General features: G+C 63.1%; 4 protein-coding genes across 9 annotated transcripts; 2 read left to right on the top strand and 2 right to left on the bottom strand.

The window, feature by feature from the left end:
* Window positions 1–76: 76 nt before the first annotated feature.
* Window positions 77–4,944, bottom strand: LOC149860755 (17-beta-hydroxysteroid dehydrogenase type 6-like). Its single transcript, XM_090052834.1, has 5 exons — window positions 4,375–4,944; window positions 3,091–3,421; window positions 2,456–2,714; window positions 2,116–2,279; window positions 77–741 (listed from the first exon to the last, which is right to left on the bottom strand). Exons 2-5 carry the CDS (start codon window positions 3,401–3,403, stop codon window positions 524–526), a joined length of 954 nt encoding a protein of 317 aa, XP_089908960.1. The 5' UTR covers window positions 3,404–3,421; window positions 4,375–4,944; the 3' UTR covers window positions 77–523.
* A 2,525-nt stretch (window positions 4,945–7,469) lies between these two features.
* LOC149860754 (17-beta-hydroxysteroid dehydrogenase type 6-like) lies at window positions 7,470–11,366 on the bottom strand. 2 transcript variants are annotated; one of them, XM_090052831.1, is made up of 5 exons: window positions 11,335–11,349; window positions 10,198–10,636; window positions 9,602–9,860; window positions 9,104–9,267; window positions 7,470–8,572 (listed from the first exon to the last, which is right to left on the bottom strand). In XM_090052831.1, exons 2-5 carry the CDS (start codon window positions 10,508–10,510, stop codon window positions 8,352–8,354), a joined length of 957 nt encoding a protein of 318 aa, XP_089908957.1. In that variant the 5' UTR covers window positions 10,511–10,636; window positions 11,335–11,349; the 3' UTR covers window positions 7,470–8,351. The 2 variants fall into 2 exon arrangements, with proteins under 2 accessions (XP_089908957.1, XP_089908956.1); XM_090052830.1 differs by having other exon boundaries at window positions 10,198–11,366.
* A 69-nt stretch (window positions 11,367–11,435) lies between these two features.
* On the top strand, window positions 11,436–15,415 carry PRIM1 (DNA primase subunit 1). 2 transcript variants are annotated; one of them, XM_090052820.1, is made up of 13 exons: window positions 11,436–11,614; window positions 11,697–11,854; window positions 12,028–12,134; window positions 12,222–12,295; window positions 12,599–12,735; window positions 12,898–12,956; window positions 13,363–13,472; window positions 13,748–13,839; window positions 13,956–14,100; window positions 14,183–14,252; window positions 14,426–14,514; window positions 14,846–14,944; window positions 15,081–15,415. In XM_090052820.1, exons 1-13 carry the CDS (start codon window positions 11,512–11,514, stop codon window positions 15,137–15,139), a joined length of 1,302 nt encoding a protein of 433 aa, XP_089908946.1. In that variant the 5' UTR covers window positions 11,436–11,511; the 3' UTR covers window positions 15,140–15,415. The 2 variants fall into 2 exon arrangements, with proteins under 2 accessions (XP_089908946.1, XP_089908947.1); XM_090052821.1 differs by having other exon boundaries at window positions 11,437–11,614; window positions 15,120–15,415.
* Window positions 15,416–16,005: 590 nt separating this feature from the next.
* NACA (nascent polypeptide associated complex subunit alpha) lies at window positions 16,006–23,872 on the top strand. 4 transcript variants are annotated; one of them, XM_090052809.1, is made up of 10 exons: window positions 16,006–16,161; window positions 16,444–16,515; window positions 17,756–17,899; window positions 18,622–20,826; window positions 21,858–21,943; window positions 22,103–22,180; window positions 22,537–22,683; window positions 22,869–22,997; window positions 23,185–23,307; window positions 23,744–23,872. In XM_090052809.1, exons 2-10 carry the CDS (start codon window positions 16,446–16,448, stop codon window positions 23,756–23,758), a joined length of 2,997 nt encoding a protein of 998 aa, XP_089908935.1. In that variant the 5' UTR covers window positions 16,006–16,161; window positions 16,444–16,445; the 3' UTR covers window positions 23,759–23,872. The 4 variants fall into 4 exon arrangements, with proteins under 4 accessions (XP_089908935.1, XP_089908936.1, XP_089908937.1 ...); XM_090052810.1 differs by lacking the exon at window positions 17,756–17,899; XM_090052811.1 differs by lacking the exon at window positions 18,622–20,826 and having other exon boundaries at window positions 16,015–16,161.
* Window positions 23,873–24,075: the final 203 nt, after the last annotated feature.

Below are 24,075 nucleotides of genomic sequence, written 5' to 3'. Positions count from 1 at the left end.
TCAGGTCCCTTCCGATGCTAGAAACTATGAAACTATGAAACTATGGTGTTAAACAGAGAAAACGCAGTGTCCCTCGCATGGGTAATGGGTCTTTATTACACCAAGAACAGCTTCTGCTCTGGCCCTGCCAATGGCCCCCCCTTCTCCAGCATGCCGCTGGACCATTAATAATTAAGCAAAGTCCACAAGATGCTGCCATGTGGAGACAAGAAGCCTACAAAGTCTGGGCCTCCCAGCTCCTGCCAACACTTCCTGCCAGCCAAGGTGTGTAACACTGAATGATAAGGACACCTACCACTCCCCTCACCGTTACCCACCACCCTTGGAAAGCTTGTAGGCTGCTACGTGATTGGAAATCTGGACTGCTGCCGTCTGGGGCTCACTCCATTCCAGAGCGGAGCCCCTGCTGTGTTAAGATACAAGTAGAAAAGAGTCATCAAGCATCGCATGCCAGGCGCTGGGATGCTGGGGATCCACGTAGAGCGTCTCCACGGCACGGCTCCAGCTCTGGCAACGTTGCTGCCTAGATGCCCTGGGCAGGCTTGGGCATACTGCGGGTCAGCAGGTAGTCTGCCCATGAGGTCGGCAGGTAGGAGACAGGGAGGTAGAGGAGCTTGGCGTCCCAGCCGCAGGAATAGCGGGTGCGGGGGTGCTGGGCTGTCAGCGCGTGCTCCATGGCATCGGTGACCAGGTGGAGGTTGGGGCTGATCGTGGAAAGGAGCTCCTTGAACTTCTCAAAGTCTGCATGGAGGGAAATCCGGCAGTGAGGAGCCCAGCCAGGCTGGGGCACAGGAATTAGTATCACAAGGGACAGGGGAGACCTGGGAACAATTTGGGCTCCATTGCAATGGCTAGGACAGGCCTCAGACCCTCCTCCCCCACCAGCTCTCCAGAGCCTGGGGAGGTTCTGGTTCTGGTAAAGCAGGGTGAAGCCATGCACGTGGCTGCGTCGTCCCCACTCTGCAGCCCTGGGGGGCTGACTGGTCCCCAGGAGGGACAGCCCTTGCTTGGGGTCTCCCCACACCTGTGCCCACAGCTGAGCAGGTTTCCAGACAAGCTCAGCTGCGGGACACGGGGCTGCCACATCTGCCTGCAGTGTCCTGTGCTGCCCAGACGCTACTTGTTTACTAGGCCTTGGCAGGGAGATAGCTTCCAGGTCCCGGATGCTGCAGCCCAGTGCTGCCAAAGCCATAACTGGGCTCTGTGCCGCGGGGCTGGGATCTCTGCCAGAAATTCATCCCCCCCAGGCCGAGCCCTGCTCTCACCTCCCCAACCCCCCATGGCTTGAAGTTGTAATGAGGCAGGTTTAGGGAGGAAAAACTTCCCCACCGTCAGAGCAGGAAGGCCATGGGATAGATGGTAGGGACAGCAGGGGACTCTCCATTCCTGGAGGTGTTCAAGGAGAAGCTGGGCAGCTGCTGGGCAGGGATGATCTAGGCGTAGCGATGCCTGTATTCTGCTATGGAGGCTTCTGGGCTTTGCTGGCTGCTGCATGGGGCTGGGAGAGCATTCCCCCTGCTTCTGCTCCATGTCCCAGGTTATTTTTAACGCCCCCACCCCCAAAGGCATTCGGTGGTGACTGCAGCTCAGGTTGCGGGTGGGGGCAGGGCTGTGCCAGTGCCCCTGCCATGACTGAACCCCAGAGGGTCCTGGCTAGAGGGCCTTACCCTTCCACTCAAGAGTTAAACCGACGCTGCATTGGGATCAGGAAGGAATTTTAACTCTTGGTCAGATTGGTATGGACCGGGGGTGGGGTTTGCTTTCCTCTGTAGCAGGGGGTTTAGCCTCCACCTGGGATCTCTTGAGCCTCTATTAACAACCTTTGCATCAGCAGGATGTTGGTGGCCACAGTCCCCTGCTTTCCCTGTGGGCGGGCCAGGTGTGATGCCTGGGGCTGTGTTGGGGTGACTGTAGTTTAGCTAAGAGGTTGAACAATGGGTTTGTCTGGGGTGGCTGGGCAGGGCTCTTCCTGCTCCAGGCAGGAGGTTGGACTAGATGCAGAGGTCCTTTTCCACCCCACTCCTCTACATCTCTATGAGTTGTCCCCCACAGTGTCCCAGCCTCTACCCCATCCCCATCACACCCTGGCACCAGGCACCTGCCCCGTGGACTCACAGGACTCAAAGTACTGCTGCCCGTAGGCCTCCTTGACGTTGGCGGAGGCACAGCTCCACACCTGCTCCAGGCTCTTTCGGACAAGTTGCAGATCTATAATTTGTGTTCGGAAGCCGCCCGGCTCGATGATGGAGACCTTGACTCCAAAATCACGGAGCTCGCGCCTGGAATGGAACCGGCAGGGTGAATGCGGGTGAAAGCATGGCCTTGGGTTGAGACACGGCCCCAGCACAGCTTCCTGGAGGCTGCGGGGCTGGGTGCATCCTTGTCAGGAGCCTGACGGACATTAGCTGGTGGGCCCAGGAGAGGACCCAGGCCACGGGGGCTGCAGCCCACGTACCTCAGGCTGTCGGAGAAGGCCTCCACGCCGTACTTGGTGGGGCAGTAGCCCCCTCCGAACACAGTCAGCCGGCCCATCACACTGGCCACATTGACGACGCGGCCCCGGGCTCTCCGCACCAGGGGCAGCAGGCTCAGCGTCACCTCGATCAGCCCCACCAGGTTCACATCCAGCACCTTGACAAAGTCAGCCTTGCTCAGCCACTCGTTGGGGGCTGCGGGAAACCCGATGCCTGCGTTGTTCACCAGGCCCCAGAGCCCTGCGGAGGGGACAGCATGAGCGCTCCCGGCTGGCTTGTTCCTCCAGCCCGGTCCCAGATTTAAGAGCAGTGCATGGCTCTCACCTTTGCACTCCTATGGGGTCCAGCAAACGCTTCTGCCCTAATGGTGTTTTGGGAGGAGTCTACAGAAGGTTTCTCTAAACCAACCCACATCCCACGTCACGTGTCAGTCCTTCCTCCGGGCACAGAGACTTGGGGGGCTGGGAGGACACAGGGATGCAGGTGAGGGGGCATGTGACCATCCTCACCAGCTCTGCAGCCCATGTCTGCCAGGGCCACGGAGCTGCTGCAGGCCACGGTTAGATGAGGACCAGCCCAGAAACAGCCCCCCGGATGGAGCAGAGGGCAGCCTTACCTCGGTCCCCAACCTGCCCCTTCACCCAGGCAGTGGCTGCGGCGATATTGTCGGAGCGGGTGACGTCCAGGATCACCGTCTGCAGCCTCCCCGACGTCGCCTCCCGCAGCCGCTCGGCCCCCTGCTCCGTCAGGCAGGCCGCCAGCACCCGCAGCCCCCGCCCGTCCAGCTGCTTGGCCAGCAGGTGCCCGAAGCCGGAGTCGCAGCCCGTGATGAAGACGTGCTTGTCCGGCAGGTTCCCGACCGTCTGCCGCTCCCGGTACCATCGGCGCAGGAAGTACAGCGCCAGCAGGGCCACCAGATACAGCCACATCCTTGCAGTGGCTTCTGGCTAAACACCAAAAAATACTCATTTTTGATTGATTTTTTTTCCCCCTCTGTGACTGATCTCCACATTTCCAGGCTTCTGGGAGATGCAAACCCCAACCAAAATGCAGCTAGCTCTTGGGTGAATCACAGAAGCTGTTGAACAGCGTGCCACAAGCAGCTGCTTGTAACACCTTCAGCCCAGGGTCATCCTATGAACAGATACATCTTCTAACCTAGAACAATACATCCCTTTCCCAAGCGGTTCTTTGTGGGCAGAGAAGCTGTTTGGGCAGGACCCGTTTCGCATTTGGCAAATCAGGTTCCTGCCATTTTGGGGGACTGAAATTCAAGGTCTCTGACATGCTGCTCACTGCGTTCTACCGTGTCCAAGCCACCGACGCCAGCTGGAAACTACCCAGCACAGAGCTGGGGACCCACACGCCACAGACTCCACAGGGCTTGGGTCACATGAAGCCCAAGAGCCAGAGCCCTGGTGCCTGGCAGGGGACTGAGCAGTGCTGCACTTCTCTGTGCCCCTGGGCAGAACAAAGTTGGCCACATGCCACCACCAAGAGAAACCCCCTGGGGCCCAGCTGAGTTTGCACTGAGAAAGCTCAGAAAGAACCAGACCCAGCCCGTAATTCAGTGCCTCTAGGGAGGCTGTGTTTGCTCCGCGATGTGGAGTCTGCTTTAACCCTTGGCTAAATGGGCAAGCAACATGCACACGCGCATGCACATGTGCATGGATTGCACAGGGGGCATTGGAACCCCCTCTTTGCCCTGGCGGAGTAGGGGAGTAGCAGCCTGGAGAGGCTGGCAAGGACTGATCTCACCCTGCAGGTGGTGAGCGGCACCATGCCTTGGATGTCCCTGTGCCCGCAGGCCCTGCTCTGTCCCCATTTCAAGGCACCCACCAGGACCCAGCCAGGGCTTCTGCCCCAAGAGCTCCCCGACGACTGTGGCAGGGAATCCTACCTGCACTCAAGGTCCTCGCACGGCGCAGATATCTGTCCTGTCCGGCTGTCCTGCTCTGTGACCCACTGAGCCGCAAGGGTATAACGAGTGCCTTCGGCCATGCTGGGACAAAGGTCATGGAGAGCAGACCTGGCAGGAGTGAGGGCGAGTTCAAGGTACAAGTCTTCTGCCTGCGATGAAACCAGAAGCTGGTTGTGCTCCAAGTCCCTGCTGCCACCTCCACCGTGTCGACCGACTTGTGCCCCGCCAGACCCAGCAATGGGCTCAAGGTCATGGATCGTAGGGATGTAGGGCACAAAGTGCCATCTCGCCCGACCCTTGTCATGGGGTTACATGCTCGGAGGATCGGGCTCTGCCTGGCTGGGAGACCGGGACGTAACCGCTAAACGTTGCTCCCTGGGCCAGGGTCTCCTCTGCCAGAATAGAGCTGCGTGCTGCGTCTAACCCCTTTCTCCCTGGCACCAAGTACAGCGAGCAGTCCCACAGCAAGCGAAGCAGTGGCTACAGGAAAGGTCTTGAGAGGCTCCTGGAGGCTCCAACAGCTGCCCTCACCAGGGCGTGATGCCCCCCCGCCAGGCACAGACACCTCCACGGCCTCCTTTCTGGCACCCTGCTCGCCTCCCCTTAGCTATGCTGTTCCTAATACCAGCACCTGGCATCTTGGCATCCTGCCCCAGGCATTTATTGTAGCCAAGTGATGTCTCTACTTCTTGTGTGTGTCCCTGGCTGCGGGGGATGGGAAGGAATTGCTCTGTGCGTCCTGGGCTCAGCTCCCCTCCTGTCCCCGTCCCCCCACCTCCCCAAGGGTCCAAGGGGCCCTGCCCTGTCCTGGAGCCCTGAGGACAAGCATCAAGGCACCCCGTCTCCCAGCCTGCTGGCACCAAGCCATCCAAAAAAATGTGGCCTTCCCCACTGAGTGCCTGCCCTTGTACCCCCTGTGTTGGGAAGGGGCCGGCGCCTTAAGTCTTTGCCCTGCGTCGTCCAGAAAAAATGCAGGTGTCCTCCATAGTCACCAGGCTCTGGTCTTTCGCCCGTTGGTTTTATCTGTTCATTACACCCAGAACAGCGCCTGTCTAACCCCCGTGGGTACAACACTGCACCGGCTTCTGCATGTCCCTGGAAGGTGAATAATTGAGCAAGACCCAGAAGAGGCTTCTGCCTGCACACAAGACTAACGCCGGCATACAGCCTGCCGGCTCTTTCCAACACCTTCTCCTGCCAGCAGTGAATGACAAGGACCCCCATGACTATGTCCCCACGGCCCCCTCTTGAAAAGCTGGGTTCTGTGCTCCAAGGTGTGACCTGCCACCTCTGCAACCCTCTACCAGAGCTCAGTCCTTGCACCATCACGGCAGCAGGGACTGGTGCTGGACCCTCCCCACACCCCCCACGCCCCCCGGCAGCCTGGCTCAGGGTGTCGCAGCCCATGATGAAGAAGTGTTTTTCCAGGAGGGTCCCAATCATCTGCTGCTCCCAGTGCCACCTGCACGTGACATACAGTGCCAGGAGGACCACCAGCCACAGCCTCACGGGCACCTTCTGGCGGGGAACAAAGTGACTCGAAGCAGGAGCCACTTCTGACTCCTGGCTGCTGTCAGCAAAAACTCCTTCTTGTACCCACAAGGCAGAGCCCCGTCCCTCCAGCGATGCTCCCCGCGCGCTGCAAGCACGAAGCCTCCAGACGAGGCCAGAGCGGGCGTGTATCTGTGTCCGGGCAGGAACCCACCCAGCACGGAGCTGGGCACCCGCACGTGCCCTTGGATTCCTCAGGGCTTTGGTAGTGTGAAGCTCACTACCCTGGTGCGCAGGGGGAGCTGAGCAGAAGCACACCTGACCCCTGCTCCTGAGCCGAGCAAAGCTGGCCAAGCACCAGTGCCAGCCAGGCAGGCCCGGCTGCACCCGTGTTAGAGACCCAGACCTGGCCTGTGATGAAGGGCCCCTGTGGAGCCTGCTTTATCCCTTGGTTGCATAGGTAACATGCACATATGTGTATGCTCACAAAGCGGGTGTCGGACCCCATCTTTGCACTGATGGGGCAGTAGCAGCCCAGACAGGCTGGGGGGGGTGCTAATCTCTCCCCTCGAGAGGCCTGGTGATGGGTGCAGTGCCTTGGACGTCCAATGTGTCCTTCGGACCGCCCCAGCTGTGTCCCCATCCCCAGGCCCAGATTAGGGCACTGATCAGCACCCAGCCAGGGATCCCGTTCAGCTGCTCTTCAGACAAACATGACGGGGAATCCTACTCGCCCATGGAGTCTTGTGCAGCTGAGAGGCCGGGTGGGTCACGCCAGGTCCTGGCTGGTCGGACCGTAGGACTCAGCTGCGCCAACTGGTGAAAACCAAGTACCTCCCCCCATCAGGAGTGGGGCCAAGGTCAGCCGGGATCTGGGGGCAACGGGCAATGAATCGAAGAGTCAATGTTTCTGGCCAGGGCTGAACAAACACCTGATTCCAGGCTGCTCCCTGAAGGGTGCGGGGAGCAAAAGGGACTGGACGGACATCTCCGCTATTCCCCAGGCTGCCCCTGGGCTTGTTCCTGGCTCCCCGGGAGCCTGAGCTCTAGGGCTGATACTGCCCCAGGATCCCAACTCCCCTGGGCACCTGTGGACCTCTGTCAGGAGCAGCTTTGGAGTCATTCATGTCCTGGGAAACGTGGAGAAAGTCCCCGGTGGCAGAGCCACAGCTCAGTCATCCCTTCTCCTCTGTGCTGGGGTCAGGGCACCCTCTGTAGCAACAAGGCAATAATTAACTGCCCTGGACTCCTTCATTGCTCTCCCAGCTCCAGTGGCTACTTATTAACAAGGCTGCAGCCTTGTGCACAGGGCTTTCTGTGGGAGGGAGAACAGTGTCCCAGCCAGCAAAGCCAATACGGCCTAGCGTGTTACCAAGGGGGGCTTGTGCTGCAGACAGTAACAACCCCGTATCCCTAACATGGCCCCCACAGATCCATTAGGAGCTCACACACAACCTGCATTAGCCTCTATTGCCAGACTGTGAAACATGACCCTGGCTTTTGCTGTTCTTCAGGGAACATGGAAAAATCAGACTTCCTCGGGGAAAGGAAGCCTTGCCCTCTTGGCCTGGCAGGCAGCTGGATTCAGCAGGACACGTTCCTTTATTCTGGCTGTTGCTGTGAGCGGGATGCCGTGGCGCCGGGCAAACGGGCCCGGGAGATATGCCCTGCCCCAAAGAGCTTACAGTCTAGGAGTGAGAGCAGGTGGGCGCCGGCAGGCAGGTGGCAGAGGGAGTCCCGGGAAACACAGCGTAGCTTGGCACGGATGCAGGGCAGCGGCGGGCAGGCCAGGCTGCAGCCTGGAGCAGAGCTCATATGTCCCATGCCGCAGCCCCTCAGGGGAAGACACACCCCATGTCCAATGCGCTCACTCGCACCACTGCTGCAGCTTTGTTGCAGAGGCTGCGGGGAGAATCAGTCACCTGGAGCTGGGGGCTTTTGGGCGACAAATGGGCTGGGCTGGTTCTGCATGACCTTGGACGTCACTGGGGTCCCCAGCATTGCAAAAGCTCCCCGCTGCTTGTCTGTGTTTATTCCCCAGGCAGCTCCTAGAAGCCCCCGTGTGGGTCCCTGTTTCAGGAGCTCCCCTGATCCCTTTATCCCTGTTGCAGAACAAGCCCAGGGGAACCAGAGCTGCTACCTGAGCACCAGGGCCCTGCCCAGCCCCAGAGTGACAGGGTCCCACCCAGCCCAGCATAAGTCCCCCATGCTCAGCTGCTCTGTCTTTCTTAGCCTGGCTGACAATTCTCCCAGTGCCCCTGGAAACTCCTTGGGGTTTTCTTTGCACACTAATTCCTTGTTAATCACTTGTTACCCCCTCCCCTGCAGTGTCTCCAGGGTCTGGTCAGAAGCATTAAGCTAAGGAACAGGGTCCCTGGCTGTAGGGAGTGAGGAGCTTAGCTCTGCTGTGTGGGGGACATGGCTCCGATGCCACCCACCTCCCAGACTCCCCCTACCTCCTCCCCTTACGCAGCTTGGGCTGGTTTGGGCCAAGACCAGGTCAGCACCAGGTCGGCCAGGGCCGTGGGCATGTAAGAGAGGGGGATGAAGAAGAACTGGGCGTCCCAGCCGCCGGAGTAGCGGGTGCGAGGGTGCTGGGCGGTCAGTGCGTGCTCCATGCAGTCGGTGACCAGGTGTAGGTTGGAGCTGCACCCCTTCCGCAGCTTCTCCTGGAACAGCCTGCAGACTGAGCAGAGCCGGGGTGGGGGGTCAGCCCAGGGCAGAGCCTCGGGCAAGGGCAGGCACGTGCCCGAGTCTGCAGACAGCCTGCGGCCGGCGTCTGAGCAGGCTGGAAACACGCAGTCACTTCTCTCCCACCCACGTGTACGCAGACATGCTGCAGGAGCACGGCACACGCAACCCTCACGCCCAGCTGTGTATTGCTATGGCTTCCCCCCAGGTCACTGCCCCAGGGCTCCTGGGAAGAGCGGCATCTCGCTAAATGATGGTGAGCCCTCCAGCAGCCCTCACCGCGAACCGGCCCACGCAGCCTTGGGGTGCCATGACGTGGCATGACCTGGCGTGCTGTACGTAGCCGGCAAAGGGGGCTGTTTGGATCCCACCATGCACACATGGTTCCTTCCTGGGATGCTTGAGGAGGAGAGGCCCTGGCTGCAGGGCAGCGGAGAGAGGAGGGAGCAGGCCACAGGCAATGTGCTGGGCCCTCTATTGCCTCTGGAAGCCCCCTCCGCCCCCCCAGGGACAGAAGAGTGCTCACTGGTCTCGAAGTACTGCTGCCCATAGCTCTCCCGGACCTCCGGCGAGGCACGCTGCCACACCTGCTTCAGGCAGCCCAGGTTGTCCTCAGTGTGTGTCATGGGCGTGCGGAAGTAGCCCGGTTCCACCATTGCCACCTTCACCCCGAAGGACCGGAGCTCGCGCCTGGGAGAGAGCCAGCCGTCACGCCTCGCCGCAGCCCCACAAATGCCTGCCGTCCCGCGCCCCTCGGGCCCCCAGCACCGGACCCAAGTGACCTCCAGGATTTCAGGCACGGGCTGGTCCAGCCTGGAGAGGCAGCAGCACCAGCTAGGGGCAGCCTTAGAAGATCCTGGAAATCGGTGACAGCCCATGGGGGAGTTCAAGGCGGGTTCAAAGGGTCTCCAGGGAATCACGGCCTCAAAGGTTGCTGGTCACTTTGGGCTCCTCTAGGACCCCCCTGCCTGGGGCTGCCCCGGAGCAGCCGTGGCCCAAGGGGCAGCCTGTGGCCCTGCATTACCTGAGCGAGTCGGAGAAGGCCTCCACGCCGTACTTGGAAGGGCAGTAGCCGCCGCCATAGAAGGCCAGTCTGCCCAGGATGCTGGCCACGTTGACAACGCGGCCCCGGGCTCTGCGCACCAGGGGCAGCAGGCTCAGCGTCACCTCGATCAGCCCCACCAGGTTCACCTCCAGCACCCTGACGAAGTCGGCCTTGCTCAGCCACTCGTTGGGGGCCGCTGGCAGCACCACCCCCGCATTGTTCACCAGGCCCCAGAGCCCTGCGGAGAGAGGGCAGCGAGTGAGCCCAGGCAGAGATGAGATGGGAGACTCCTCCACTCGGACGCGAATCCCAGTGGCATCAACATCCTGGCCCCGGGGTTGCTGCTGAACAGACCCTCTGAGACCCCCCACCCTCTGCCCTCAATGTAGCGCTTTCCCCACAAGCTGCTGCTACGCTGGAGTCCAGGCCCCCCCATCGCTCCCCTCCAAAGTGGGACACAGAGCCCGGGAGTCCTCACTCCTTTGCCCGTTGCCCTCACAAAGCCCCTCCTGTTGGAGCTCAGAGCTGCCCCGGGAAAGGCAGGGAGGAAACATGGAGGATACAGCAGGCCTCACCTCGGTCCCCCACCTGCCCCTTCACCCAGGCGGTGGCCTCGGCGATGCTGTCGGAGCGGGTGACGTCCAGGATCGCCGTCTGCAGCCTCCCCGACGTCGCCTCCCGCAGCCGCTCGGCCCCCTGCTCCGTCAGGCAGGCCGCCAGCACCCGCAGCCCCCGCCCGTCCAGCTGCTTGGCCAGCAGGTGCCCGAAGCCGGAGTCGCAGCCCGTGATGAAGACGTGCTTGTCCGGGAGGTTCCCGACCGTCTGCCGCTCCCGGTGCCATCGGCGCAGGAGGTACAGCGCCAGCAGGGCCACCAGGTACAGCCACATCCTCACAGGCGTGGGGGAACAGCCAGCTGAGGTTAGACCTGTGTCCAAATGCGACCGCCTCTGGGGTGATTTCCAGCAGCTCCTCGCAAGTCATCAATACCTGGGCGTCTGTCCGCCTGGGAGGAGCTGGCCAGTCAGGTAGTTGCAATTCAGCACTGGACTTTTGCCCCCAACAGAGGAAAATAACGGTATTCCCTTCCTTCCCCGGCCTCGCTCATGGCCAAGAGACCAGCTGGGAGCTCTGGAGCGGGTGTGGGGCACAGGGACCTGGCACCCACCTTTACCCCCGGGTGCAAGTGTTCCCCTGGGCAGTGACACGGGGCAGCTCACCGCTGGTAATCTGTATCTCGGCTTGCCCCGGGGATCCCTGCCCCTTCCCGTGCCCGTCCCCTGGCTGATCCTAGTTCTGGTCACGCCAGCCTTGGGCTCAAGGTCTCTCCTGCTTTTCCCTTTGGGGTCACCCCTGACGCTGGGATGTATGGGGGAAACCAGACCAGAACCAGGGCCCCACCCCAGCTGCCTCCAGCCGGGAGCTGCCCAGGGCCAGGGGGGCCGTGCCTGTGCCAGGCCACCCCAGGTACACCCTGGATGCAACCCCCCATGCTCCATCCCTTGCCCGCTGTGCCGCGTGGCTCCGGCTCCAAAGCTTTCCCACCCAGCTGCTTGTCCGGTGGCGGACCGGCCCGAGGGCTGCTCGGCTGGCGGCACTGCCCTGGCGGTCAGCGCGCCCCAGCCCCTGCCCAGGGCCGCGCTGCCCCGGGGCCGGGGTTTAGCAGCGAGGAAGGGGCCCGGGCTGTGCCCGGGGGGTCGTGGCGGTCGCAGACCTGCCCCGGGCTGGAGGCCGGCAGCCCGCGCGCCGCGCCGGGACCAGGGCGGGGCTCGGCGCGGGGGCGGGGCCGGGGGCGGGGCCGGGGGGCGCGGCGCGGCGCTGCACGTGGGGCCGGGCCCGGACTACAGCTCCCAGCCGCCCGAGCCGGTGCCGGTTTCCCGCCGCCGGGGCCATGGCGGAGTTCGAGCCCGGCGCCCTGCCCGACCTGCTGCCGCTCTACTACCGCCGCCTCTTCCCGCACGGGCCCTACGGGCGCTGGCTCGCCTACGGCGGGGGTGAGTGCGGCGGGGGCCGGGCGCGGGGGGGCCGGGCCGGGCGCGCGAGCGCGGGGCACCGAGCCGGCGGCTCCCCCCGCAGTGGAGAAGGGCTACTTCGCCCGCCGCGAGTTCTCGTTCACGCTGCGCGACGACATCTACGTGCGGTACCAGAGCTTCGAGCGCCCGCAGGACCTGGAGAAGGAGCTGCAGAAAGCCTGCCCCTACAAGGTGGACATCGGGGCGGTGTACTCGCACCGGGTGAGTCGGGCCGCCCCCTCCCCTCGGGCCCGGGCTGCAGGGGGCTCCCGGCATGGGGCCCCAGGCGGGCCGGTGGGGGCGCAGCCTCGGCCCCCCAGGAGCCAGACGGCTGCGCGGGGCAGGGGCGGGCGGCGAGCAGGGCCCCCGGCACTGACCGGTCCCTCCCGGCCCAGCCGAGCCAGCACAACACGCTGCGCTCGGGGGCCTTCCAGGCCCAGGAGAAGGAGCTGGTGTTCGATGTCGACATGACCGACTACGACGACGTCCGCGGGTGCTGCAGGTACTCCTCGGGGCCTGGAGGCCGTGGGGGTGGGCCGGCACTGGCGTGTCCGGAGCCAGCGCCATCCCCACGTCCTCCCTCCCGCAGCGCGGCCGAGATCTGTTCCAAGTGCTGGACCCTCATGACCATCGCCATCCGCATCCTCGACCGAGCGCTCGTGGGCAAGTACCCATCCATCTGGAGCCGGGGGTGCAGCGCCATGGCTCCCGGTTGTATCAGGGCAGTTGTGGTGGCTGCAGGCACCCTGCTGGTCCCAGTTGCTCAGTTGGGGCTCCCAGCACGGTTGTCCTGGGCCCAGCCTTGCTTACTGCAGGACAGGGAGGCTGCGGGCCTGGAGTTAGGGGCACCGGAAGGGCTGTTGGGGGACCAAGGGCTGCGGGTTGGGAGTGAGGGGCAATGGTCAGACTGGGGGTGCTCCTCCCCCCCAGCCGGCCCTGCCTGACCCCGCGCCTTGTGTCCCGCAGAGGACCTGGGGGTGCAGCACCGCCTCTGGGTGTACTCAGGCCGGCGTGGCGTGCACTGCTGGGTGTGTGACGACACCGTGCGCAAGTGGTCGTCCTCACTGCGCTCCTCCATTGTCGACTACCTCAGTCTGGTCAAGGTGTGACGGGCCAAGGCGGGGGGTCTTTGGGGGCTGCATCTGACCCCAGTCCCCCATTGCAGCTGCTCCAGGCAGGCCAGGTGCTGGGAGCTGCCACCTGGCGCCTGGGCTTGGGGCAGATTCGCTCCGTTCTGACCATCTCCTCCTCTTGCTCCCCCCCAGGGTGGGGCTGACACTGTCAAGAAGGTGCATCTCTCGGACCCCGTGCACCCCTTCATCAGGTTAGTGCCGCCACGTGAAGCCCCTTGGCGGGCCCCAGTCATGGGCCCAATTCACCCTGGTGCCAGGGCCGCTCTTCCGTGTGCTGGCAGCTCCCTCCTGTCTGACGTAGGTGCCGCTCCACCCCCGGGGGCCAGGCATAGTGGGTGAGCTCAGGAACAAGGCAGCAGGGATCCGAAGAGACCCGTTCCTCTCTGGAGGGCAGTAGTGCCCTCGTCGCCTCCCCTCAGCCAGGCTGGGGGTGCCCCCAAGGGATCCCTATTGGTACCCCCCACTGCTGGGAATGTCCCTGCAGTCCCAAAGTAGGCACTGACTCGGCCAGGGGAGGGTCCCGGAGTCCTGGGAGCAGAGAGTTGCAGGCATGGCCTCCAGGGAGCCAACCCCACCATCCTGTCTGCTTCCCCCCAGCAAGTCGCTGCGCCTGGTGGAGGAGTACTTTGAGCAGTATGCGCTGCTGGGGCAGGACATCCTGGGCTGCCGTGAGAGCTGGGACAAGGTGCTGGCCCTTGTCCCGGAGCATATCCTTCTTCCCGGCTCCAGCTGCCTCTCACTTCGCCTGGGGGAGGGGCTGGCAGCGGTGGGGGCTTGCGTGTTTAGGGCCAGAGAAGCATCCAAGGGAGAGCACGTGCATGTGTGCACGTGCTCATGTGTCCACACATGCAAGACGAGCCCCGCTTTACAGCCTCCACATCTGTGTCCATCTAGTGCTTTGGTGCAGACCTCCGTGCTTCCACGCATGGTTGGGGGGGGGCGGGGGTCCATGCAATGTTGTCAGTCCTTAGCAGCCGCCCACCCCTGCGCGAGCAGCTGCAGCAGGATTTTCCCCGAAAGCGTGACTCGGTGCAGCGCTGGGCCCGGCTAAAAGCCCTTGCCGAGAAGTCCAGGGTAAGACGCTGGGGGGGACAGGGTACCTGAAGGGGGCACTGGGAAGCTGTTGAGGAGGGCAGGCCACTGCTGGGGGCAGGGGGAATTCAACTGTCCCTGTTTTCCCACCCCCGCAGCAGTCTTCAAGCAGCTCGAAGAAGCTGCCATCGTACACAGAGCAGGAAATCATGCTGCAGTTCTGTTTCCCACGCCTGGATGGCAACGTCAGCAAGGGCCTCAACCACCTGCTCAAGAGCCCCTTCAGTGTCCACCCCAAGACAGGTACATCCCAGGGGAAGGTGACCCCAGGGCAGGGGGTGGACCCTGGCGAGCCTGGACGTGACATGGACTTTGGCCCCGGCAGGTCGCATTTCAGTCCCCATCGACATTCAGCGGCTGGAGCAGTTCGACCCCTTTGCCGTCCCCACCATCAGGTAGCCGGGGGTCGCTGGAGCTGGGGGGGAGCCCCTTTGGGCTGCTCTGCCCAGCCCTGAGCAGGCCATCCCAGCAGCAGAGTGGCCTTGGGGGGCTTCTAGTCAGTCCCCTCCTACTCTGGAGTACCTTGTACTAGGCTGGGGGAGGGGGTCTTACTCTTCTTCTCCACTAGCTCTCTCTGCCGTGAGCTGGATGAGGCCAACGACAAGGACAAGGACAAGGAGAATGAGGAGGATCCTGAGTCCAGGCGCCGTGTCCGGGGTGAGCAAGTTTTGAGCCCCTGAGGTACAGCCCTGTGCCTGTTTCCTCTCCCAGCCAATCCCATTGGCTCTGACTGAGCTTGCCAGGACAGGTTGTGTCCCTTAGCCTGCCTGCGCTATCCCCAGAGCCTGGGTCAGCGCTGTGACCACTTGGCACTGGTGCCATGGAGATTCCTGCCCTGGCCATGAGGGTCGGAGCCTGGCTGGGCTGTGCCAGAAGTCAGCCCAGAAAGGCAGCCTGGGCTGGGCATATTGGCTACTCCTGGTGGTGTGGCCATGGGGCAGGTGCATGGTGGGGGATCTTCACACAGCACCCCACACATCTCCCCCAGACTACAAGAGGACCAGCCTGGCACCTTACGTACGGGTCTTCGAGTGCTTTGTGGAGGACATGGAGCGGGCTCGCAGGGGTGAGCTGCTTCGGAGGAGCGGTAAGAGACAGATCAGGCTGGGCGGGGGTACCTCTACCCCTCCCTTCCCCAGGACCCAGCAGGGGGGCAAGAGATCCCACAGGACAGGGGGCTTTGGCATCTAGGTGGGGTCTGAGCAACAAAAGGGGGGGGTCAGCCTGTTCCTGCTGCTGCAACCCCCTTCTCTTCCCTGCAGACCTGCAAGGAGACTTCTGATGTTCCCTGCCCAGACCTCCCCCATCTTCTGTGCCTTTCTCAGAGACGTGGGCATGGTCATCATCACCGACCAACGCCTGCTCAGGCCTTAGCCACTTTTTGGATGGCTCCTCTGGTCTCCCAGTTCTACGCCTCTTTCTTGCTGGAGCCTGTGATGTGGTCTCCGCTCTCCCACCCCCTGGGAGCATGAGGCAGGCAGCAGCTGGGTGCTTCATCTCAGGCTTCCTCCTTTTGTACTTTTTGTATGCAAAAACCATTAAAAGTTAAGTGAAAGCTGCTGCAAGTGTGCATCCGGTGGGCTGAGATCAACAGGATGTGTCTGGGACGGAGGGGACGCCATCCCTTGTGTCCTGGGAAGGAGGATGTGTGCGAGTGGAAGTCAGCGCTGTGGGGGAGGAGAGGGGTAAGCTGCTCTCACCCCAGGCTGTTTTGGCCGCAGGCTCTATTTCCCTGCAGGGGTTTTCTCAGCAGGTGGCAGCGGGAGGTCTTGGTGAGGACAAGTGGGGTGGGGGGACTGCCTGGCACCTGTGCTGTGGTGCAAGCATAGGTCTGGCTTCCCTTCGGGGCAGTTCCCCCCAGCAGGCTTCTCTAAGGGTTTGCACCTGTTATCCACATGGGGGGACTCGGGCCTGAATGCAAACGGAGCAAACAAGGCCCTGGGCTGGGGAGGAGCGACCTGCGCCCCTCAGTCCTCAAAGGGAGGGGGAGACAACCCCAGGCTGCAGCCCTTGGCTCTGGCCTCTGCCCCCAGCAAGGGGCAGCGGGCAGCTCTGACCCACTCCGACCCTTGCCCCTAGCAAGGGACCAGGCGCAGATCCAGGTGGGCAGAGGGCAGCGCGGGGTCCCCCTGGCCAGAGCCCGGGGGGGCACGGAACAGCCCCAACTGCAGCCCCCCGCGCGTAGGGAGGGGTCGCTGTGGGGCACTGACCCCCTGACCCGGAAGTCCTCGCTTTCCCGGAAGTCGCTCCGCTAGTCTCTTTCGCTCTCTTTCTGCCGCCATCTTGGGCCCCGCTCCGCGCACGGTAAGTCCCGCCGCTTCCATCCGCCGCCATCCGCGCCGGGACGGGCCGGGGACAGCGGGGGCGGCCGGGGGGACCCCGCCGGGCCAGGCTGCGCGCGTCTGGGGAGCAGGGGCCGGCGGGTGGGGAGGGCACAACCAGCCGCTCCGGGCGGGGGCCGGGCCCGCTGCCCCAACGCAGCCTCCCGGGCGGCTCGCTGGCTTTGCCCGCGTTCCGTTCCCCACGGGAATGAACGGCCCGGGACCTCGGCTGACAGCCCCTCTCCTCTTCTCTTCCCGCGGCCAGAAATGCCAGGTGAAGCCACAGAAACCGTCCCCGCCACAGAGCAGGAGCTGCCGCAGCCGCAGGCCGAGACAGGTGAGCGCCGCGGCGCTGCCGGGCGCGGAGGCGGTGAAGGGGGCCGGGCTCGGGCTGGTCTGGGCAGTGGTGCGTCCAGGCCGGGAACAGCAGAGGGCAAGGGGTGCGCCTTGCCTTGCCTTGCCTGCGGGGACAAGCGCACGGGGTCTCAGTGGCACTGGGCAGTGGCATTGTGTGCCCAGACTGTGACTGTGGAGCCCCAGCTTAGCCGGGCTCCTGCCTGCCGTGGTCCCGGGTGACATGCTGGGGTGCGGGTGCTGTTGCTCAGACCTGGGGAGGCCCCGGGTGCTGTTCCTCTGCCTTCACCTCGCATCCTCTTTTTGGGTCTCCTCACCCTATGGTCCTGGGCATTGCTGCACTTACCAGGCCCTGGCGGCATATCCTACCTGTGGTAAAGGGGTCCGCTCTGCCATTTGTGTCGTTGGCATCCTCCTCCAGGGGGTGCCCTGGCATAGGTAGGGGTGCGTGGCTGGCACACCAGGCTCCTGCAGGGGGATCCGAGATGCTTTTCTCTTTCCTGGCTCACTCTCCTGGTGCCTTGCAGGGTGGGCGGGAGAGGCAGCGCCACAGTTCCCTTCGTGTGCAGCGTTCCCTGCTGCCTGAGACTCCAAGCCACCTTGCAGCCAAGGGGCATAGCTATAAAAACCATGAGGCCCGGCCAGGGCTCTGGGAGCTGCCCCTGTATCGAGGGGATGGCATCCCTGGTGGGGTTGGCCTTGTGCAGGGAAGGGACGTGCGATGCCTGGTGACACTGTCTGGCTGTGGTGTCCCCGTGTGGCCTGCCCGGGCCAGGCCCCACAGCGCCGAGGCTGCTGGCAGGAGGGCCCCAGGGCAGCTCCAACTCCTGCTTGCATTTGCTGTGTGGGTTGGGGGCTGTGCCCAAACCCACTCCTGTCCTGCTTCTTCACTCTCTCTCTTGACTCTCGAAGGTGTCTTGGCTGCCGGATCCAGTTAGCAGTAGTCTGGCCTTGTTGGCTGCCTCTGCCCTGAGACTCAGGGACCCTGCATGACTGACCAGGCTTCCCTTCCCACCCTGCTCCAGGCTTTGGGAGAACTTAGTGCATGGCTGGTGGTGAGGGATCCTGTGTGGTGGCCATGTGGGTTTGTCTCGGAAGCCATAGGGGAAACCGGCAGAGCCCCATCCTTCTCTGGGGCCTGATGGTCTCTGAGGGGACTCCGCAGGCCTGCTGCTGCTCCAGGTCTGCGGGGGGGGCAAACTCAACGGCTGATGCTATTGCAGTAACTGCCCCCTCTGCCCCTGGGGAGGTGCGTGGGGCTCTTGTGGGAGCAACGCTGGCAGCTGAGGAGACCAAAGCAGCTGCCACCAAGAGACCCGAGGTGGCAGGCGAAGGGTCCCTGGCTGAAGCTGCTCCAGAGCTTTCAGGTAGGTCCAAAGCGGTGGCAGGAGCCAGGAGGTCATTTTTGGGGGGTGTTGGATGAGCTGGTGGCTGGTTCCGAGGGCCCTGTGCTGGCCGGGGAGCTGCGTCGCCCTTCCTGGGTAACCACTGTCCCTCAGTGCCCAAGCCTCCGACGGGCACCACACCCACAACTCTTCTCCCCCAGCTCCTCTCCCTCATCTGCGTGGCACAGTGTGAAGGGTCGTGGCACTAGCAGTAGCTGTTTGGAGGGTGGGGCGCAGTGCTGTGACCTGCTGACATTTCCTCCCTGGTCTTGGGTGTCGTCCTGGTCCCTAGCACTGCTGCTTGCAAGCCTGGGCGTGTGGCCGCCTCCGCTCAGCCCAGCTAAGCCACCTCAGCAGCTTGGCATGAGCCTGAGGGTGGCACCAAGCTGCAAGGACTGGGTCCTGTTAGCACAAGTACAGTCCTTGGAACTGGCTTGGGCCCAGCCCCGGAGGGTCAGGGTGGCCTGCAGCACCCTGTCACGTGGACCCGGTCTTGGCAGGGCATGGGCTGCGGCAGCTCATGGGCATCCCAATGTCCTGGCGCTCATGCTGCAATGGGTCATGGGGGCACTTTCCCCAGTGCCCATCTCGGTCCTGTCTCCCTCAACAGCGGGGGGGCCATCGGTGACCTGGGTGTGCTGGTAGCTCTCGCCTTTCTTCCCCGTTTTTCCTGACCGCGCTGACTTGTCTTCTTTCCACTCCAGCTGCTCCTCCCGTCTCTCCAGCTCCCACGTCTGCTTCTCCCCCGGCGCTGGCTCCACCTCCATCTCCATCGTGCGCTGCCCCGCCTGACTCTGCCCCTGCCCCACTGGGCCCTCCCAGCACCCCTGCTAGCCTGGCCCTGGGACCAGGGCAGCCCAGCCCACCCTGCCCTGTGGCCCCAGCTCCACCCCCTCCTGCCACCTTTCCTTGCCCTTTGACCCCATCTCTGACCCCTGCTGCTCCCTCTCCCTGCCCCATGGCCACAGCTCTGGCCCCTCTTGCCACCCCTCCCTGCCCCAGAGCCTTGGCTCCAGCCCCTTCCTCCCCCATGGCCTTGACTCTGGCCTCTCCTGCCTCCCCTCCCTGTCCCGTGGCCCCAGCTCCAGCCTCTCCCTGTCCCGTGGCCCCAGCTCCAGCCCCTCTTGCCACCCCTCCCTGCCCCATAGCCCTGGCTCCAGCCCCTTCGTCCCCCATGGCCTTGACTCTGGCCTCTCCCGCCTCCCCTCCCTGCCCCGTGGCCCCAGCTCTGGCCTCTCCCGCCTCCCCTCCCTGCCCCATAGCCCTGGCTCCAGTCCCTTCCTCCCCCATGGCCTTGACTGTAGCCTCTCCTGCCTCCCCTCCCTGTCCTGTGGCCCCAGCTCCGGCCCTTCCCTGCCCCGTGGCCCCGGCTCTGGCCTCTCCTGCCTCCCCTCTCTCCCCTCCTGTGGTCCCAGCTATGGTGGCACCTGTGTTGTCATGTCCCATGAAGCTCCCAGTTCCAGCAGCTGGCATGGCTGTGGCAATTGCCAGCCCCTATGCCCCAGCCCAGGCCCCTGGGGCCCCAGCTGCTTCTTCAGCTCCAGGCTCTCAGCCTGCTGCCATCTCCCTGGCTCCCCCTGCTCCAGCCTCTTCCATTTGTCCTCTTATCCCCAGCTCCTCTGATATCCCCCTGGGCACCCCTGTGACAACAGCTGGGACATTGCCTGCTCCTCCATTGGCTCCTGTCACTGCAGCTGCTCTGGTAGGGGCTGCCCCTGGGATCCCAGCTGCTACGGCTCCATCTCAGAGTCCTGCCTCTCTGGAAACTGTCCCAGGTCCCTTATCTCCCCCCACGACACCAGCAGCAGCTCCTGCTTTGCCACCAGGTCCGGTCCTGGCCCCCCCAGCCCCCTCTGCTCCCAGTCCCCTGACAGCCTCTGGACCACAGCCTGGGACACCAGCCACAGCTGCTCACCCCTCTCTGCCAGCTCCTGCCTCTGCCCCCATGACCTCTCCTGCTCCCTTGGGAGCCCCAGCTGTGGCCCTGATGACATCCCCCATGGTGCCAACCTGCAGCTCTGTCCCTGCACCTGTCCCTATGACCTCAGTAGTGGGGGCTCCACTCCCTACCCCTGGGACCCCTCAGGTTCCCACCTCTGCCCCCAAAACATCTTTGGCAGCTGCTTCTCTGTCATGTCCTGCCCCTGCTGCCCCTCCCAAGTCCCCCACTTCTGAGTCCCTCCTGTCCTCCCTCCTTCCTCCTGCTTCTCCTGCGCTGGGGGCTCCAGCCCTCCTTTGCCCTGCACCCCCTGCCCCCTCTGAGGCGCCAGGCTCTCCCCTGCTCTCTCTTTCTCCTGCCCTTACAGCTTCTCCCAGGGCCTCTGGTCTTCCTCTTCCAGCTGCCCCAGCCCCATCTCTTTCTCCTGAGGCCCCTCTGGCCCCAGCTCCAGTCACCCCCACTCTGCCTGCTGCCTCTCTGAGCCTTCTTTCTCCTGCTGGGGTTCCTGCTTCTGTCCCAGAGGCACTAGCGGAGTCTGCCACCCTCAGCTCTGCTTTGGTTGACAGCCTAGCTCCTTCCTTCCAGCCCCCCAAGACACAAGCTGCGCCGTGTCCGGCTTCTGCAGCCCTTCCTGCTTTTCCTGTTACCCCATCGAGTGCTGTAGCACAGCCTCCTGCCCCTGAGAAGAAGCTGTCACCTGCCCCCACCCCTGCCAAGCTACCTGCTCCTCCAGCCTCAGCTGCTCCCACTCCCAAAGCCCCACCTCCAACCCCTGCCCCTGCTCCTGCCATTGAGGACGACGAGCTGCCGCCCCTGATCCCCCCGGAGGGGCCCGCTGACGAGCCGCCCGTGCAGCCCGTCCTGGTGGACCTCTCCTCTCCCAGAGCGGCCGCAGCCCCGGCCGATGTCCCCGCTCCTCCTCCTGCGGCCCCGGCTCTGGCCAAGCCGCCCGTGCTGAAGAATGACAAGGGTATTTGTTACCTGGGTGTGCTGTGCGCATGGAGTGTCCCCAGCCGCCCGCCATGCACTAACCCACAACCTGGCTTGGTAGTCTAGAGGGTGGCGTCGCCACAGCCTGCCTGGGCCAGGGTGGGCAGGCAGACTGCGGGTGCTGCATGGTGTTACGTGTCACTAACAGGGCTCCCACACGTACGCACGGAGCTTGGGGGGAAAAGGGGGGTTCAGCTCTGTGTTTCCCAGTCACTGGGTTTGAGCCCCGAGTAGCTGCTTTGCCAGTGTCTGCTGCGTGTCTAACCCATCCCTCCCTGGCCCACCTGCCTCTGCGTCCGGGGCTGCAGGATCACTCCAAGGTCTTCAGAGGTCGGGGTAGGATGCAGTCACTCTGGAGCTGCCCATGAGGCAGGTTCTCACTGCTTTGGCTTCCCTCTGTGTCAGCCACATCCATCCACTTTCCTGCCTTTCGGGGGGTGGGGGGGGTGCAGCTGCCACTCAATTGTGCCCCACAGGCCAAGGGTACATGCCAGTTTACCTGTTTGTGGCTGTGTCCAGACTATGGCGGTGCCAGCATGGGGCCACCAAGCTGCTGCCTTGCTCACTGGGAGATTTGTGCCAGCTTCATCCCTGACAAAGCCACTGGCCCTGACTTCAGGGTCTGGCACAGCCACTGGCTTACAGGACCTAGAGCCATCCCGCCCGATGGGGGTTTGTCTCCCAATGGAGCCAGCAAGAGGCTGGGCTCCAGGAGAATTGGATCTGGTCCCCATGAGCTATGCTGGCCTACTCCCTTGAGGGACCGGAGCCACCTTCACGCTGGTGTCTGGCACATAGCACTGTGTTGTCAGGGCTCAGGCTGGGTCCTGAGAGAGGCCCAGCCTTTGTAATCCACTGGGCCTGGAGAACAAACCAGGAACCCAGCACCACAGATCCAACATTCACAGCACCATGGTGGAAGCCCAGCCTGAGCAGGTCTGGCTGTTATGTCTGGGCCTGTCTGCCCCTCGCTCCATGCTGGGAAACCTGACACCCATTTTGTCTTCCTAGGGTCCGGCACAGAGTCCGACAGCGACGAATCCGTCCCAGAGCTCGAGGAGCAGGACTCCACGCAGGCCACAACACAGCAGGCGCAGGTGAGAGCCCTGCCAAATGGGAGGTGGGGGGGCCTACTGCACTGGGGAGATGTGAGTGGCATCATGTAAGCCCCGGGCTTCATGGGCAGCTCTCCAGCAATGGGAGCAACTGGCTTACCCCCCTGCTGTCTGAGGGTCCTCTTGCCTGTGTCCCTGCAGCTTGCAGCAGCCGCCGAGATAGATGAAGAACCCGTCAGCAAAGCAAAACAGAGCCGGAGCGAAAAGAAGGCACGGAAGGTATGAGGAGGGGCTGATGTGGCCCAAGCCGTGCGGTCCCCCCACAAGCAGCCTGGGAGAGCCTGGCAGCAGGTCAGGCCCAGCTCAGTCCTGCCTCAGCCTGGCTCATGGGAGCTCATGACCACCCACCCCACAGCTTTGAGCCTCCCTGTCCATGGGAGAAGCTAGAGCACACGGAGTCAGCCCAGGGTCCCATGGTGAAATTGAGGCCCAAACCTGGCCTCTGCTTTCCCCCTGCACCCCACCCCACCCATCTCTGACCATGGTTCTATAGCAGCCCATTGCTGAGGCTGTGCCAGCCCCCTGAGACATGATGAGCCACAGCCCAGTACCTCCCTGCTCCCTTCTCTCTCTAGGCAATGTCCAAACTGGGCCTTCGCCAGGTCACAGGTGTAACCAGGGTCACCATCCGGAAATCTAAGAACATCCTCTTCGTCATCACAAAGCCAGACGTGTACAAGAGCCCTGCGTCAGACACCTACATTGTCTTTGGGGAAGCCAAGGTACAGGGGCAATCTGGGCCATCTGTCTCTCACTGACCTGTGTCTGGGTCATGGTGGCAGCGGTGGGCACTTTCCTACTGTGGATGGAAGGCGGGTGTGTTCCTTGGCACCTCGTCTCACGAGGTGATGGCTGGGCTCGGGATGCCTGCAGAGGCCCCCAACAGCACCACACACTCTTCCCCCAGATTGAGGATCTGTCTCAGCAAGCACAGCTGGCAGCCGCTGAGAAGTTCAAGGTGCAAGGAGAAGCCGTGTCAAACATCCAGGAGAACACACAGACGCCCACAGTGCAGGAGGAGAGCGAGGAGGAGGAGGTGCGTGCCCACAACTGGCCCTTGTGTCTAGCGGAGCATCCCGAGAACTGGGGCTCTTACTCCTACTTGAGCGCCATTCCCCCTCCCTCCCTCCCTGCCCCTGCCCCGGGTTGAGCTGTGCTGTCTTCATGGGGCCAACCCCGTGTGGGCCTGCTGGCTCCCAAGCCAACCCTCCCTCTCTGCTCAGGTGGATGAGACCGGCGTGGAGGTGAAGGACATCGAGCTCGTCATGTCACAGGCCAACGTGTCCCGGGCAAAGGCAGTGCGTGCCCTCAAGAACAACAGCAACGACATCGTAAACGCCATCATGGTGAGTTTCCCTTTGGACAGGCACCAGTTGTGGGGCAGTGAAGAGCAGCAGGGAGCGGGTTTCCCCGGGGACATACAGCCATGGACAGCGGCACCAGCATCCCTGTGGGCCATGCCTCTGAGATCCCATGCCTCCTTTCACCCCTCTGCTCAGTAGGGCCAGCCTGGCACTGCCCTGATCAGGCATTCCTCCTTCTCTATCTTCACCAGCTGGCAGATGGGACAAACAGGATGGCTCCGGGCATCCCAGACCCCTCCGGGTTGAGTGGCCAGGCAGAGAGCCAGTGGGGGGAGGTGCTAGGCTGCTAACCGCCCCATATCCAATCGAGAGCTCAGAGCATTTGGGAACACCCAGTCTGCCACCCTACAGGAATCCCCCTGCCCCAGGTGGGGCAGGCCTCTGACCCCTCTTTCTCCTTCTCTCTCCCCTTCTGCAGGAGTTGACGATGTAGCCGTGGGAAGGGAGGAACCTTTTTGGTGTTTCAAAGCAGAGTCGATCACAGCTAGATTTAACCTTTGTACTATTTCTATCGAGGAATAAACGTTGTGGCTTCTTGTTGGTGAAACCCTCCTATTTTCTTGGTTGAACTCTGCGCTTCCCAGAGGAGCTGAGCCTGTGGGGGGCTGAGATGCACCTTGTTCCCCTGCCCTCGTCCTCTTTGGGGCAGCAGGACCCCCCCACGCATTAGCCCCTGGGTGTGTTTCCTGAGCAGGGAACACTGGTGTTCAACTTGACATCTCAGCAGGCAGGTCTGTGGAGTGTCACTCA

Source organism: Crocodylus siamensis, chromosome 6 (genome assembly GCF_052110815.1).
Source record: "Crocodylus siamensis isolate JL-2025a chromosome 6, ASM5211081v1, whole genome shotgun sequence".
NCBI classification, from domain to species: domain Eukaryota; kingdom Metazoa; phylum Chordata; order Crocodylia; family Crocodylidae; genus Crocodylus; species Crocodylus siamensis.
Note: the sequence above shows the minus strand (reverse complement) of the source record. Positions and strands in the feature narration are given on the sequence as shown.